The sequence below is a fragment of the Manis javanica genome, chromosome 9, assembly GCF_040802235.1.
Source record: "Manis javanica isolate MJ-LG chromosome 9, MJ_LKY, whole genome shotgun sequence".
Classification (NCBI taxonomy): Eukaryota; Metazoa; Chordata; class Mammalia; order Pholidota; family Manidae; genus Manis; species Manis javanica.
The window spans coordinates 101,033,581-101,049,967 of record NC_133164.1 but is presented as its reverse complement, the minus strand read 5'-3'; the positions used below and the strand labels follow the sequence as shown (position 1 = coordinate 101,049,967).

Sequence of the window (16,387 nt, the reverse complement as noted above, 5' to 3'; positions counted from 1 at the left end):
ATCCCTATAATGCGATTATTATTCCTTTTGGCTTTGTCACATAGTTCTCTTAGTGTTGTTTCATTCCTGGAGATCCTTTTATCTCTCTCTGTGTCAGCTTCTATACGTTCCTGTTCTCTGGCTTCTATTCCTTCAATGGCCTCTTGTATCTTGTCCATTCTGCTTATAAATCCTTCCAGGGATTGTTTCACTTCTGTGATCTCCTTCCTGACATCTGTGATCTCCCTCCGGACTTCATCCCATTGCTCTTGCATTTTTCTCTGCATCTCATCCCATTGCTCTTGCATTTTTCTCTGCATCTCTGTCAGCATGTTCATGATTTTTATTTTGAATTCTTTTTCAGGAGGACTGGTTAGGTTTGTCTCCTTCTCAGGTGTTGTCTCTGTGATCTTTGTCTGCCTGTAGTTTTGCCTTTTCATGGTGATAGGGATAGTTTGCAGAGCTGGTACAAGTGACAGCTGGAAGAGCTTCCCTTCTTGTTGGTTTGTGGCCTTCTTCTCCTGGGAGAAAAGCGACCTCTAGTGGCTTGTGCTGTGCAGCTGTGCGCAGACAGGATTTCTGCTTCCTGCCCGGTTGCTATGGGGTTTATCTCTGCTGTTGCTGTGGGCTTGGCCTGGCTGGGGCTGTTCCTCCAAAATGGTGGAGCCCTGTTGGAGGGGGAGCGGCTTGGAGGCTATTTATCTCCGTAAGGGGCCTCTGTGCTCCCTGCTGCCCAGGGGGTTAGAGTGCCCAGAGATACCCAGATTCCCTGCCTCTGGTCTAAGTGACCTCTCCTGTCCCTTTAAGACTTCCAAAAAGCACTCTCCAAACCAAAACAACAAGAGCAACAATGAGAGAGGGAACAGAAAAAAAAAAAAAAAGGAAAAAACACGCGATTTTTTTTTTAGTCCTCAGGCGCCGGTCCCAGGCACCCTGCTCACTGGTCCTGCTGCCCTGCCTCCCTAGCACCAGTGTCCCTGTCCCTTCAAGGCTCCCAAAAAGCACCCGCCCATCGGTCCTGCAGGGAAAAATGCGTGATATTCTTTGTCCTCAGGCGCCGGTCCCAGGAACCCGCTCACCAGTCCCGCCGCCTTGCCTCCCTAGCAACGGGGTCCCTGTCCCTTTAAGGCTTCCAAAAAGCACTCGCCAAAAAGAGGAAGAAAAGGGAAAACCGCATGATTCCATCCGTCCTCAGGTGCCGGTCTCAGGCACCCGCCCATCGGTCCCGCAGGGAGAAACGCGGGATATTCTTTGTCCTCAAGCGCTGGTCCTATGCACCTGCTCACCAGTCCCGCCGCCCTGCCTCCCTAGTACCGGGGTCCCTGTCCCTTTAAGGCTTCCAAAAAGCACTCTCCAAAAATAGGAAAAAAAAAGGGGAAAAACTCGCGATTTCCTCCGTCCTCAGGTGCCAGTCTCAGGCACCCAACCACCAGTCCCGCAGGGAAAAACACGCGATATTTTTTGTCCTCAGGCGCCGGTCCCAGGCACCCGCTCACCGGTCTTGCTGCTCTGCCTCCCTAGCCCCGGGGTCCCTGTCCCTTTAAGGCTTCCAAAAAGCAGTCGCCAAAAAGAGAAAAAAAAAAGGGGAAAAACATGCGATTTCCTCCTTCCTCAGGCGCCATTCTCAGGCACCCGCCCACCAGTCCCGTAGGGAAAAACGCGTGATATTCTTTGTCCTCAGGTGCCAGTCTCAGGCACCCGCTCACTGGTCCCGCCACCCTGCCTCCCTAGCAACGGGGTCCCTGTCCCTTTAAGGCTTCCAAAAAGCACTCGACAAAAAAGAAAACAAAACTGCTCCGGTTTCTTTCCACCCGCCGGGAGCCGGGGGGAGGGACGCTTGGGTCCCGCCGGGCTGGGGCTTGTATCTTACCCCCTTCGCAAGGTGCTGGATTCTTGCAGGTGTGGATGTGGTCTGGATCTTGTCCTGTGTCCTGTGGTCTTTATTTTAGGAAGATTTTTCTTTGTTATATTTTCATAGCTCTATGTGTTTTTGGGAGGAGATTTCCACTGCTCTACTCACACCGCAATCCTGGCTCCGCCCCCTGTAACAGGTTTTTGAGTATATCTTTTATTGAAGTATTAGGTTGAGACTGATGTAATCTTTTACTGGCTTTCTGGCAACCTTTATTTAGAAAACTTTTAGATTTACTCCAGAGTTCCCCTGTCAAATGAACTTTTTTTTGCTTTAGATATGAAAAATTATTAGAAATATGTGAAAGCCAAACATTTATATTTTATAAAATTCCAACTATATTCTGCTCTCATTCAGGAAATTGATGTTTGTGTGGAGGTGATGCTGATGGTTGGAGGGAGAATACAAGTTAACAGATAACTCAGAATTACCAATGAAATCAAATTAGTCAAGTGGAGTAGAGAGTAGATTTAAAATACTTTAGGTGATTAAGAGTAGTAACATACTCGATTTTGAATTTGCTAACCCTTCATTCTTACATTCACTGTTATTCTCCCTCTTTCTATTGCTCTCTTCCTCTGTGAAACTAATGTAAAACATTGTTGCTTGTTTTCTCAAATTTCAGTTTGCAGAGTTCACTGTTGGCTAGTTCATGAGTTATTTTTATCATCTTGGCAGACCTTGTGCCATTGTTTTTATTTGGTTAACCTACCAGATGACATAGCAGAAGATGAATCTTTCAGGCCAAAAACGTGCCAAACAAAGATTTCTTTCAAAACTACCCAGATATTGGAGTTGATGCTCATGTGTTTGTTGCTCTTGAACCAATTTCTAGAGCTTTTATAAGAAGACTTTTAATGAGTTTTTTAGTTTCATTTCACTTGAACCACTAATGGGCATAACCCATAAACACACACACACACAACACATGTAATATTTTTTTTCCATAGCATAACAAAAGTTAAGTTCTTCTCTTCTACTCCCCTGCTCAAACTGTTTTTAATGATTTTCAAAGTCTTGTTAAAGTTGTAGATTACAAATCATGTGAATTACCACATACTAATTCTATTCAACCTCCTTCAAGGCAGTGAAGGATATTCTCTAGTGATAAAAATGTGTTCCTTAATTAGCTCTGCTGTGTATATAATACATATTTCCTTGTTTCTTAGGTACATATTTTTAACATCCTTAAAATCCAGAGTTGCTTTGTAATTGTTGATGACTAGCAGCAGCTATAATACACTGTCATTGCCTGTGCTTGTACAGCCTTGATGTTCTTTCTGTCATGACTGGTTAGCTGCATTCCCTCTGTTTTCAACCAACAAATAGTTTAAGAACATTTGGAGAACAGTTCATGAATCCTAGCTGTTGTCAGAAAACCTTTGATACCATTTTCTCAAGATCCAGAGTGTGTCAGCATTAATACATGCACTTAACTTAAAAGTGTCAGTGACTTGCAAAAGAAATTTGGGAGACATTAGTAGAGTTTAATAGAATTTTAAGAAATTCTTTTATCTGTGGAGTTCATAGTGGCATGTAGGAGGGTACCATGTGGAAAACATACGCCCTGATGACTGAGTGAAATGGGATTGAGAAGATTCTTCTGTATGTCTAAAAGGAATATATTAGCCAATTCATTTTGCTTATATTTCTTTGCTATGTATGCAGAAGTAAATAATGTGATACTAGTTTTTTTTCTTAGTGTTTCATAGTTAAATTACATAAACGGCATATTGGATTCAGTGAAATATGGTATCTGCTTTTCATTATTTAGATGTTTTTGCAGCTAATAAATTTTAATTTTCAAAAAATACGTTATTTTGGTTTTTAAAATCAGAAACTGAAAAGTCACATGGTAATTAAGAATTGGATATATTGTGAGCCAAAAATGAGTAATCTGCTATTTAAAACAAATAATGACTAGAAAAGTAGAATAAAGCATAAATAGCAGTATTATTATAGTCATCAAGCCAATTTAATGCCAGTTGAAATACTGATCATTCTTATTTATTAATGTGACCTGGTTTTAACAATGACAAACTGTTCTATTCGGAGAGAAGGTAGTGGAGAGCATTTTTATCACAAGATTTTAAAAATTCCTTTGAAATTCATTAATTTTTCCTTTTTTTTTTTAATTCCCAAAGTTTGTTTTCCCTCTTTCCCACCCCCAGTATTTAAATTCCTTTTGAATGGGAGCTCCTAAGGTGAGTCAGTACAAAGACGTACAAAATTGTCATTTATAAAAAAGGAAAATGGCAATATGGCAAGATGTCAGCATCCTTAATTTTAATGCTGGAACATGGGTTTATGGGAGATCTTTTTTTGGGGGGGAGGTACTTTTCTGAACTTGTGAAGTATTTTATAACATGTTCAAAAGATTATTTTCCTCTTTTGGATTGATGACCTAAGGGTGAAAACTATATAATTTCTAGGCAAAATCCTCTATTTCTCTTTGAGGAAATGTTTGATCCCCTACAGAGAATTAAAGTTACTTTTCTTTCTCATGGTTATAGGGCTATGCACCACCACCTAAAAATGGAATTGAACAGAAGCGCCCTGGACGCCCTTTGAATATTACATCTTTAGTTAGGTTATCTTCGGCTGTGCCAAACCAGATTTCCATTTCGTGGGCATCAGAAATTGGAAAGGTAAAGATTAAAGATTCTCTTCTCTGGGGTAGCATGAAAGTGATCTCTCTTAGGAGTTGATTTATTTTGTTTTCTTAGGCTACTCCTGCTAGCTTGTTCAATTTCCTGATTGTAATCTCTGAAAAGCAGTCATTTTCTATTCAGGGGTGGAGGTGTAGAGATTCTCAAGGTTAAAAACTTAAGGTTTCCTGAGTATCATCTCTTCATTTTCCTGGAAAGGAAATAAGTTTAATTACAATAGTTCTTAGGGCAATGGTTTAAGCACAATTGTGTTTATGTGTGTGTCTAAGTAGTATTTTTTTTTTTTTGATGTTTTTTTTTTTTTTTTTTTTTTGAGAGGGCATCTCTCATATTTATTGATCAAATGGTTGTTAACAACAATAAAATTCAGTATAGGGGGGTCAATGCTCAATGTACAATCATTAATCCATCTCAAGCCTAATTCTCGTCAGTCTCCAATCTTCTGAAGCATAACGAACAAGTTCTTACATGGTGAACGAATTCTTACAGAGTGAATAAATTCTTACATGGTGAACAGTACAAGGGCATTCATCACAGAAACTTTCGGTTTTGATCATGCAATATGACCTATAAACCATCAGGTCAAATATGAATATTCATTTGATTTTTGTACTTGATTTATATGTTGATCCCACATTTCTCCTATTATTATTATTATTTTTATTTTTAATAAAATGCTGAAGTGGTAGGTAGATGCAAGATAAAGGTAGAAAACATAGTTTAGTGCTGTAAGAAGGCAAATGTAGATGATCAGATGATCAGGTGTGTGCCTATGGACTAAGTATTAATCCAGGCTAGACAAGGGCAGCAAGACATCCACGGATGCAGAAGATTTCTCTCAAAGCAGGGGGGGTGAGGTTCTGAGCCTCACCTCTGTTGATCCCCAAATTCTCACCTGATGGCCCCCCTGCGACTGTGCCTGTCTTAGGTTGTTCCTCCCTTGAGGAATCTTACCCGTCTCTGGCTAACCAGTCATCTTCCGGGGCCATACAGGGAAATGTAAAGTTGGTAAGTGAGAGAGAAGCCATATTGTTTGCAAAGGTTAGCTTTTTACTTCTTTGCAGATTTATGCCCTGTGGCTTCTATGCCCAGCACTTGTCTCGAGGTATCTTTACCACCTGGAGGAATTATGATACTCGGTAAATTCGATATGAGGCACGAATTCTATTTAAGGTTTGTAATTAGGAAGGAAGAAGAAAAGCTATAGATGTAGCATATGAAGGAAACTTGGGAGGATTGATTATTTCTTTGACATATCTTCTTGTATAGTACCTTAAGTATGTATAGGTTTTAAACTACTAACTAATTTGCACACACATATTAACATAATAGGAATACGGTGACATAAACAAAGCAAATCTATAATTACCATCCATCTCCAGTGAAGCCAAGAAAACCATTTAGGCACCCTAGGCATTTGTGAAAATTTATCTATGATATGATGGATATTGTCCAACTGTACTTGAACCATCAGACAAATTAAAGCAGCCCATTTCTGGGATCTGTTCACATCCCATATGTTCTTTTAACCATAGATAGTCTATAGTCATGAGATTTTGGGGTGCTACAACTTGCACCCCTCCCAACTCCTGGTTGAGTTCCAACAGTACAGATCCAGTCAAATTCGTTGTCTTCTAAGTAGTATTTTAAGAAACTGGAAACATTGGGTAATGTTAAGTATTTATGAAGAAGAACAAAGCTTCATTAGGCTTTGGCGAAAATGGTTCCATGTACTCCTGTTCTAGATTTACATAAACAGCTGATACTTCAGATAAGATGAGCAGCTCATAAGAAAATATTTAGAATTATATTATTTACTCTATACCTTTAGGTGAATAAACCTGGCTCTCTGCTAATTCTTAGTATCAAAATGTGTTACATCAATTATGAGATACTGATTAATAAAGGGTTTTCTGTTTTAGAACTACTATTTTATATAACTGAAATAATAGAATGGCAAAAGAGATTTGAGTTACTTTCAGAACATCAACTTTAATGTTGCTATTTTACAGAAACAGGATAATATTCCTATTTTATGCGTGGAGAAGTTGAGTCATATGTTTGTAGCAGGAATTTTTTGGTTTTATCACCAAGGTAATTGCAGAGCTGAACGTGAGGAATATTTTTGTATTAATCTTTGGACTATAAAAATATTAGTATCTCATTAATGATTGTTCTCTTGGACTCTGATTTCTGAATTTTTACTGTAACTTTCTGGTATTATCATTGGGAGCTGATTCCTATGTACAGTGGTAAAGCACTGGGTAAAGATTCAGAAAATCTTGGGTTAGTCCCAAGTTGGCCATTGTTTGATCTTGCTGAATTCCTTGAGGCCAGTTATTATAAAGAATAAGTAAAATCTTGAGAATGAGTTTGTATACAAATGCAAGGGACATTGTTAATGAGCAAGTATTAATGCTTTAAAGCTTAGTGAGAGGAATTTGAACAAGAGAGTGTATCTTTTTGAAATGAATTAATTGAACAAATTATGAAGTGAAATGGTAAGAGATTTTTAGTATTTAGATAAAATTATATTTCGTCTCTTCATAGCTCTATAGCTAACAAAGATTCCTTTGTGCCAGATATAAGAGGTGTGGGATTGGATGCTATTATTTACTAACCTTGTCCTTTTTATTTTTATCATTTCTTCATGTGTCTATATACTATAGTAGCTGCCCCTTTGCCAGTAAAATGCCATTCCAGAATGGGAGTTAACTTGTCAGCTTTTCTCAAAAGAAAGCTGGTTTTCAGTTTATTCGAATGATTTGCTCAAGGCCTTGTGATAAGTGATCTCTTTCTCCAGAATTAGAACTTTAGAACTCTGGATTTGAAATGTTAATTAAGACCACTGGTGTTTAACTTTGTTGCTGCAGTCGAACCCATTTTTCACTGAAAATACTGTGATATCCCCATTACATAAAAACAAAACAGTTCTACTTAGAAGTGGGCATGGGAGGGTACATTCTCATTCATACCATTATGGCCCCTAGGGTACCAGTTTTGCTAAATTAGAAAAATACACAGTGAATTGATTTAAGCTATGTTATCTTTCACATGGATGTTTTAAAGTGATAAATAGTTGAGAAATAACCTTAAAATGATGGAACTTTTATCTTCCCTAAAGTAGCTGAGTTGATTTTATTCCTCTCCTGGTTATTGACCTTCCTGTGGAAGTTATTTTGAATGCCAGCTTTAGAAATCAGAGTTGCTTAAGTAAGTATTTTGTGTAAATAAAGAGACTGTTATTTCTCATCTTTAATACAGATTATCTTTCTTTGTAGAATTACTCCATGTCTGTATATCTGGTACGACAGCTCACATCAGCCATGTTATTACAGAGATTAAAAATGAAAGGTATTAGAAACCCTGATCATTCCAGAGCACTAAGTAAGTAATGTTTGTAAGACTAAGCATTTGAAATGCTTTAATGGAAAAATAAGCAATTTGGGAATAATTACTAGAAACAAAAAATGAATTTTGAGTTAAAAATACTCTTAAGAACAGAGCCCTATAATTGAAAAACCCTTCTCTTAGAAGCCACTCCTATGAGGATCAATTTTAAATTCCAACTAATGTGAATTTTGGCCTTTTCATGAAACTATTTAGCTAAATGTCAGGTTGATAGGAGTTTTGAATTGAAAATACAAATGCAAATCTTCAACAACTCTAGTGTATATTTTTAAAAAATTCTAACAAGCTCTTTCTGAAGAGGAAATGTTGATACCCATCTATAATAATGTTTGCCTTCTGAGATGTCTTATTTTGTATTTTGCTTTTATAATCACAATAATAGGTATTGAAAAAAGTCTAACACAAACTGTAAATAGTTAAGTTCACTAACTGAATTTAATTGAGCAAGACATTTTTCTGGAACAGACAGTATTTTTCCCCAATTGACTCCCATACCACTGAATGAACCAGAAAGGAGAAAAGGATCAATAGTTTGAAAAGGGAGCCTATAATAGGGCTGTTGAAATGGGATTTTGTTTCTTATACTCAAACTGTTTTTCATCTGCTCAAACAACACAGTAATGATCTTCCTGCCTAGAGCTGAAGGCCAGGAAGTTCTTCCCTAATTTTTCTTGCCCCACTCCAATTCCACTGACCCCAATTCCAGTCCCATTCTCCCTACAGTGTTGAGAATTAGGCACCTGAAGGCAATGTATATATTTACTAGCTTGTATATATATAGTAACTTTAAATACATTACCTGGTGAATAAAAATCTCAGACACCACATTCATAGTAATTTTCAGTTGTCAAAGGAAGTATAAGACCAAAAGTATATGAATGTTTTCCCTTTTTCTGCTTATGAATTTAACTGGTTGTTGGAAACAACCAGTACTCCATAATAAAAATAGTCATGAATGAATGTTAGAAAAGCACAGAAGCCCAGAGTACTGCTGCTTTCCAAGTTCCTTTCTTAAGTGCTGTATTGTTCTTAAGTCTTAAACCAGGAGTGTTTTGAAACTATTTATTTTTAAAGAACCAAATATGTGGCCTAGAGTTTGCAAGTTTGTAATTTTACCTAGTAATGGCAGTATGATTGTGTTTTTAGTACATTAATGCTTAACATTTTGGTTTTTGTTTTTGTAATTTCTTGACCTATTCAAAGTGTTTGGGAAATGTTAAATAAGATGATTTATTTCTATAATTCTGTAGCTGTGTCACAATTAATTTAAAAAATTTTATTACTGTTACTTTTTCAATTTTTTCAAAGTTAAAGAAAAACTTACTGCAGATCCTGATAGTGAAATTGCTACAACTAGCCTTCGGGTATCGTTGATGTGCCCCGTAAGTAAAGCAACAAAACATTTCTGGGATGTCTTACTTTTTACAAATTACTAATTTTCCTATAAAAGCAAGTATGGGGGTAAATGATATATTATGATAGAATTCTGAACTTTTTGTCGCTTTCCCATTCAGGAATCTTCATGGTAAAGCATTGTAATTCTAAAGAATGCAAACAATCTTCAGGCAATGCCTGAACAGGAAGAGGCCTAAAAGGATAGTGTATGAAAGAGAGCTTTAGGTTTGGAATAATCCATCACAGCTAATGCTATAGATGATCCACAGCTAATAAACATATACAGAGAGATGGTTCCTTTTATCAGAATAGAAACAGTATTGAAAAATAGCAATGAAATTACTAGGATCTAATAAATGCTAATTGATGGTTCTGGTCTAATGAGTTAGAATGTGAGAGATGTCTTAATGTGTTTGTAATGTACTTCTAAATTGCACAATAATTTTTATTTTGTATCTCTTTACATAGAGACTTGGGGGAGAAATCATTCAGCTACTCTGAGATCCTCCTTTGTGCTTGGTACTGAGCTAATTGTGGGAGAAAGTACTTAACATTTGATTAAAAGTTTCAGAGAGTTAATAGTCTAGTTTGAGAGATAAAAGGAACCCACATGAAAAAGCAAGAGACTGCTTACCCCTTGTAATTGTGCCCCTGGAGTACAGAAGAAGAGATGGGAGAGGTCAGGAATAGTGGGTGAAGTCTTTAAAATCAGCACTGTTGGAGGGGGACCCTTTCTAGATGAGAGGAACTTTGTGAGAAAAGTCATGAAATCAGGAATTTATAACATAGTTTGGGAGGCATTTGGTGACCAACCACCATTGTGATAACTGGACATTTTTTTAATGGAGGAAAAATTATGTCAGAGAGAAGGGGATAATTTGTTGAGTTCCTATTATGTGCTTCTTAAAATGTCTGTTTTAATTTTTAATTCAATAAATACTGATAAATATAACCTACATACATAAAAGGTCTTTAAAGTTCTCAATTTTTAAGGGTGTAAAGGGATTCTGATACCAAAAATTGAGAACTGGACCTGAAGAAAAACTGTGGTAGGCTGAGAGCATTTTTTTAAAGATACAAATAATACCTATTTTATAAAATTGTTCAACTGGAACAAATGAAAATTTCAACTATCTAAGGTCTGTTACTAAGAAGTAATACTAATAGTATGACATACGTATCATTTTAGATTTAACTTTATGTTCATAAATCGTGTATGTTTAGTGGAAAAATTGCTTTGTGTACTATATGTACTGTTCTGTAATTTACTGTTAAATTAACTGTATCTTAAATTACTAATATGTATAGATCTAGCTTATTTTAATTACAGACATTTTATTGAATGGGTATGGTGTAATTTATTTATTCAGCCTTTTTTAGTGGTATGGTTTGTTTCCAATACTAATTGTATAAAACGATGGAAAATTCCCCAATAAAACAGCAGCCAGTAGAATCCAGTAATATTTTAAAAGAACAATATGTGATAAAGTTTAGTTTGATTTTAGAAAATCTGTTACAATTACTTATATTAATAATTGAAAGGGGGGGAAAAAAACCCTGTGATCATCTCATTAAGTGCTGAATAGGTATTTGTCAATATCCATTCCTAATAGAACAAAAACTCTTGGCAAAATAGGAAAAGATAGATAATCAAACCAAGAACTAGCACCATGTGTAATGTTAACTAGGAACATTCCCCTGAAAGGGTAAAACATTTAGATTTGTGTTATAGCTCCACCTGCTGTAACTCAGTGTGTTGTTTTTTGCCTCTTGTAGCCTCAGCATCTTCATTTCAAAAGTAGAAACTAAGATACTAGTTCTTCTGGGGTCATTGGATTGTTAGGAGAATTACATGAAATTTATATAAAAGTCTTTAGCACACTAAGATTTTTTTAAAGTCATAATTTATATGTAGTCTTATGAAGGTTTCACATGTGCAACATTGTAGCACACTGTAAGATTTTATATTACTTATGGGATAATTTGTTATTAAAGGAAGGGAAAATGTAGAAGCAAGTATTCTAAGAGAAATTGCCCAACCTCTGTTCTCACCTTTTTTCTGTCTTAACTAATGACTTATATTGTGCTACATCCTTGCAGAAATCACTGTAATTTCTGAGGTCTGTTACAGAATCCTTGTTAGACACTTAGGTAGAGGCAGTATGGCACAGTGATGAGTATGGACTCTGGGGCTCTGCAGAGCTTCTTGGTTCAGATATTGTCTCTGCCACTTTCTTTGTAATGTCACTCAAGTTACTCAGCTTCCCTATGCCTCAGTTTCCTCATTTATAAAATGGGAGTGGTAATACATATCTACTGGATAGTGTACTTGTTAGTTTAAAAGTGAAGTGTCACTAAGATTAATGTGAAGTATTGAGCATTGTACTTTGCATGTAAATAGAACTATGTAAGCATTAATTATGTAAGCTATGATGATGAGTTGGCTCAGATCTTTCTTTTTAAATTTCAAAATAATCTAATGTTCCTGCTAGAAGAAAGAAATTAGATAAACCAAAAGGAGGGGCAAAAAGGAACATCCTAAAAATCCTATCTTTCAGGCAGAGTTGACAATGTTAACAGTTTTGCTGTGAGTTCTTTCAGGCTTTATAGTCCTATAAAACGTCCTTCCTTCTTCCCTTTCTTTCTCTTTGCCACTTTTCCAGTTTTTCTCCTTCATTCTATCATCTGGTTGGCAATTACTGATCATATGCTGTGCTGGGTACTGTGCTTTGACAGTTGGATTACAGTGGTGATAGTAACGTAGACCTTGTTCTTGTGGGGCTGAGAGTCTAGTGGGAGTAACATAATCTGTCAGGGTAACACAGAGCTGGTTATAAACAGGTACTTTCTGTGAAGGGAATATACAGGGAGGTTTGAAAGGCTTTGCAGAAAGGCTTAATTAAATCTCATCTGGATGTAATAAGGTGAGGTATATACCTCTACCAATTGGAATAAGATAGCAGAGCTTTATAGCTACATAAAAGTATATTGAAACATTGGCATATGTGATTATACAAAAGTAAACAATTTTCATAAATGAAAAATATATTACAATTAATATCACAAATACAGGTCTTTTTAATATAGAGCTCCTATAAGTAGATAACTGAGGATTAATAACCAAATAGAAAATGAGAAAAGTTTATGAATAGACCATTCTTAGAAACACAATGACTCTTACAAGTAAAAATTAGAGGCTCAACTTAGCTTATAATAAGAGAAATGTAGTTCAGAGCTATACTGGGGTATTTTTCACCTATTAGATTGGCAGAGATCAAAGAATTCAATAATGTTATACTGCCAAAGTTGAGGGGAACCAGACACATTAATACATATATATGCATAAATCAGTAGGTAACCTCTGTGGAAGATGGTTTGTCTTTATGACAAAAATCACAAATGTACTTTCCCTTTGACTCAAAAAATTGTACTTTTAAGCATTTATCCTAGAGATACTGCAGCATTATTTGTGGAATGAAAGATTATACACAATTTTAATATTTATCACTAGGGAGTGTGCTGGTTAAATAATGATCCTTCATTTCATGGTAGTTTATACTGAACATGTGAAGCAGTCACCAAGTTATGTGACAGAAGGTCACATTTCCCCATTTGTGGGAAAATAAAAATACATTTTGATTATACATAAAACATGTATGAAAGGAGGTGCAAAACATGTATAACAGTGGTTCCCTCTACCTAGGTAAACAGGTGAGAAAAAGACATATTTTCATCTCAAAAACTGAGGTCTTTTAAAAATCATAGGACATTCAGTGAATACAAATAAAATATATAGCTGTTTTGATGGAAATAAATTGTGATTTGAATTACTTTCTCATTTTGATCTTCTTATATGACTTCCACAGAATTTTATGACTGACTATTCCATTGGAGGCTTTGTTCTTTCTGAAAGTTTCCTGTGTTGTCTTCCCTGTCCTGTAGTTAGGGAAAATGAGGCTGACAATTCCATGTCGTGCAGTGACTTGTACACATCTACAGTGTTTCGATGCTGCTCTTTATCTTCAAATGAATGAGAAGAAACCCACTTGGATTTGTCCTGTGTGTGACAAAAAAGCTGCTTATGAAAGTCTAATTTTAGATGGGTAAGTATATCTCCAAATAACTTAGCTATGTCTCCATTCAATCTACCTCATACAGATTTACTCTAGCATCAAGCCCAGATGTATGTGTTTTCTGCTTTATTCTTAATTCTGCTCAATGCTATTTTTTGTTGAAGTATCATTCATACACAATCTTATATTGATTTCCAATATACAACGCAGTGGTTCAACAGTTACCCATATTAAATCCTTAGCCCTACTAGTCCAGTTACTGTTAACACAGAAAGACGTTGCAGAATCATTGACTGTATTCTTCATGCTGTATTATTATCCCCATGGCGAACTTATATTATGATTATCCACTTCATCTTCCCCACCCACTCCTCCCAATTCCACGCCCCCCATGATAATCACTAGTCTCTACTTATGACTGAATATTCCACTGGAGGCTTTGTGCTCCTTTCTGAATGTTTCCCATGTTGTCTTTCCTGTCCTGTAGTTAGGGAAAATGAGACTGACAATTAATTCCATGTCATGCAGTGATATGTATTCAGTGTCTGTGAATACATTCTTTTTGCTTTGTTTTTATATTCTACACATGAGGTGAAATTGTAGGGTATTTGTCTTTCACCACCTGTCTTGTTTTACTGAGCATAATACCCTTTGGATCCATCCATGTTGTAAGTGGCAGGATTTCTTTTCTTTGAATGGCAAAATAATACTCCACTGTGTATATGTACCACATCTTCTTTATCCATTCATCTATTGATGGACACTTAGGTTGCTTCCATATTTTGGCTGTTGTAAATAATGAGGCAATAAACAGAGGTGTACATTTATCTTCTCAATCAGAGATTTTGTTTTCTTCGGGTAAATTCCTAGAAATGAAATTACTGGGTTGAATGGTATTTCTATTTTTAGTTTTATGAGGAACCTCCATACTGCTTTCCACAGCAGCTGTAACAATTTATATTCCCACCAACAGAGTAGGAGGGTTCCCATTTCTCCACATCCTCGCCTGTTATTTCTAGTCTTTTGAATAGTGGTCATTCGAACTGGTGTGAGGTAATAATTGCATTGTGGTTTTGATTTGTATTTTCCTGTTGATTAGTGATGTGGAGCATCTCTTCATGTGCCATGTCTGTTCAGGTCCTCTGCCCATTTTTTCATTGGGTTATTTGTGTTTTTTGGTGTTGAGGCATATGAGTTCTTTATATATTTTAGATGTTAACCCTTTATCAGATGAATCATTTTTGAATATATACTCTCATACTATAGGTATCCTTTTTTGTTCTGCTGATGGTGTCATTTTAGTTTGATGTAGTTCCACTTGTTCATTTTTTATTTTGCTTACCTTGCCCGAGGAGATGTGTCAAGGAAAAAGTGACTCAAACTTCTGTCAAGTGATTTCTGCCTATATGTTTTCTAAGAATTTTATGGTTTCATGTCTTACATTCAGGAATGTCTTTGATCCATTTCAAGTTTACTTTTATATATGGAGTTAGACAGTGATCCAGTTTCATTCTCTTGCATATATCTATACAGTTTTCCCAGCACAAGTTACTGAAGAAGCTATCTTTTCCCCATTGTGTATTCATGGCTCCTTTATCATATATTAATTGACCATAAGTGCATGGGTTTATATCTGGGCTCTCTATTCTGTTCCATTGATCAATGGGTCTGTTCTTGTGCCAGTACCATACTGACTTGATTAGTGTAGCTTTGTAGCATAGCTTGAGGTCAGGGAGCATAATACCCCAGGATTTTCCTTGTTTCACAGGATGGCTTTGGCTATTCAGGTTTTTTTTTCTTTTTAATTAAGGTATTATTGATATACACACTTATGAAGGTTGCACATGAAAAACAGTGTGGTTAGTACATTCACCCATATTATCGAGACCCCCCCATACCCCATTGCAGTCACTGTCCATCAGTGAAGTAAGATGCCACAGAGTCACTATTTGCCTTCTCTGTGCTACCACTGTCTTCCTCATGATCCCCACCACACCATGTGTGCCAGTCATAATACCCCTCAATCCACTTCTCCATCCCTCCCCACCTGCCCTCCCCTTTTGTAACCGCTTGTCCCTTGGAGTCTGTAAGTCTGCTGCTGTTTTTTTCCTTCAGTTTTTCTTTGTTGTTATACTCCACATATGAGTGAAATCATTTGGTACTTGTCCTTCTCCACCTGGCTTATTTCATTGAGCATAATATCCTCCAGCTCCATCCATGTTGTTGCAAATGGCAGGATTTGTTTCTTTCTTATGGCCGAATAGTATTCCATTGTGTATATGTACCACCTCTCCTTTATCCATTCATCTACTGATGGACACTTAGGTTGCTTCCATACCTTTGCTGTTGTAAATAGTGCTGCAATAAACAAAGGGGTACACAAGTCTTTTTGAATCTGAGAATTTGTATTCTTTGGCTAAATTCCTAGGAGTGGAATTCCTGGGTCAAATGGTATTTCTATTTTTAGTTTTTTGAGGAACCTCCATATTGCTTTCCACAGTGGTTGAACTAGCTTATATTCTCACTAACAGTGTAGGAGAGTTCCCCTTTCTCTGCATCCTCGCCAGCATTTGTTCTTAATCTTACCGACACTGGCCATCCTAACTGGTGTGAGGTAATATCTCAGTGTGGTTTTAATTTGCATTTCCCTGATGATTAGTGATGTGGAGCATCTTTGCATGTGCCTGTTGGCTATCTGAATTTCTTCTTTGGAGAATTGTCTGTTCATTTCCTCCACCCATTTTTTAATCAGGTTATTTGGTTTTTGGGTGTTGAGGTGTGTAAGTTCTTTATATATTTTGGGTGTTAACCCCTTGTCGGATATGTCATTTACAAATATATTCTCCCATACTGTAGGATGTCTTTTTGTTCTGCTGATGGTGTCCTTTGCTGTGCAGAAGCTTTTTAGCTTGATGTAGTCCCATGAGTTCCTTTTTGCTTTTGTTTCC

The 16,387-nt window shown here is 36.6% G+C and overlaps 1 protein-coding gene across 13 annotated transcripts in view; it reads left to right on the top strand.

Moving 5' to 3' along the window:
* Positions 1–16,387, top strand: part of PIAS2 (protein inhibitor of activated STAT 2) — a 135,524-nt gene that overhangs the window by 79,407 nt on the left and 39,730 nt on the right. For all 13 annotated transcript variants that reach the window (XM_073213006.1, XM_073212999.1, XM_073213000.1 and 10 more), the window contains 4 exons: positions 4,405–4,539; positions 7,842–7,947; positions 9,280–9,353; positions 13,309–13,469. In XM_073213006.1, the coding sequence (XP_073069107.1) occupies positions 4,405–4,539; positions 7,842–7,947; positions 9,280–9,353; positions 13,309–13,469 (476 nt within the window). The remainder of the gene's footprint in view (positions 1–4,404; positions 4,540–7,841; positions 7,948–9,279; positions 9,354–13,308; positions 13,470–16,387) is intronic.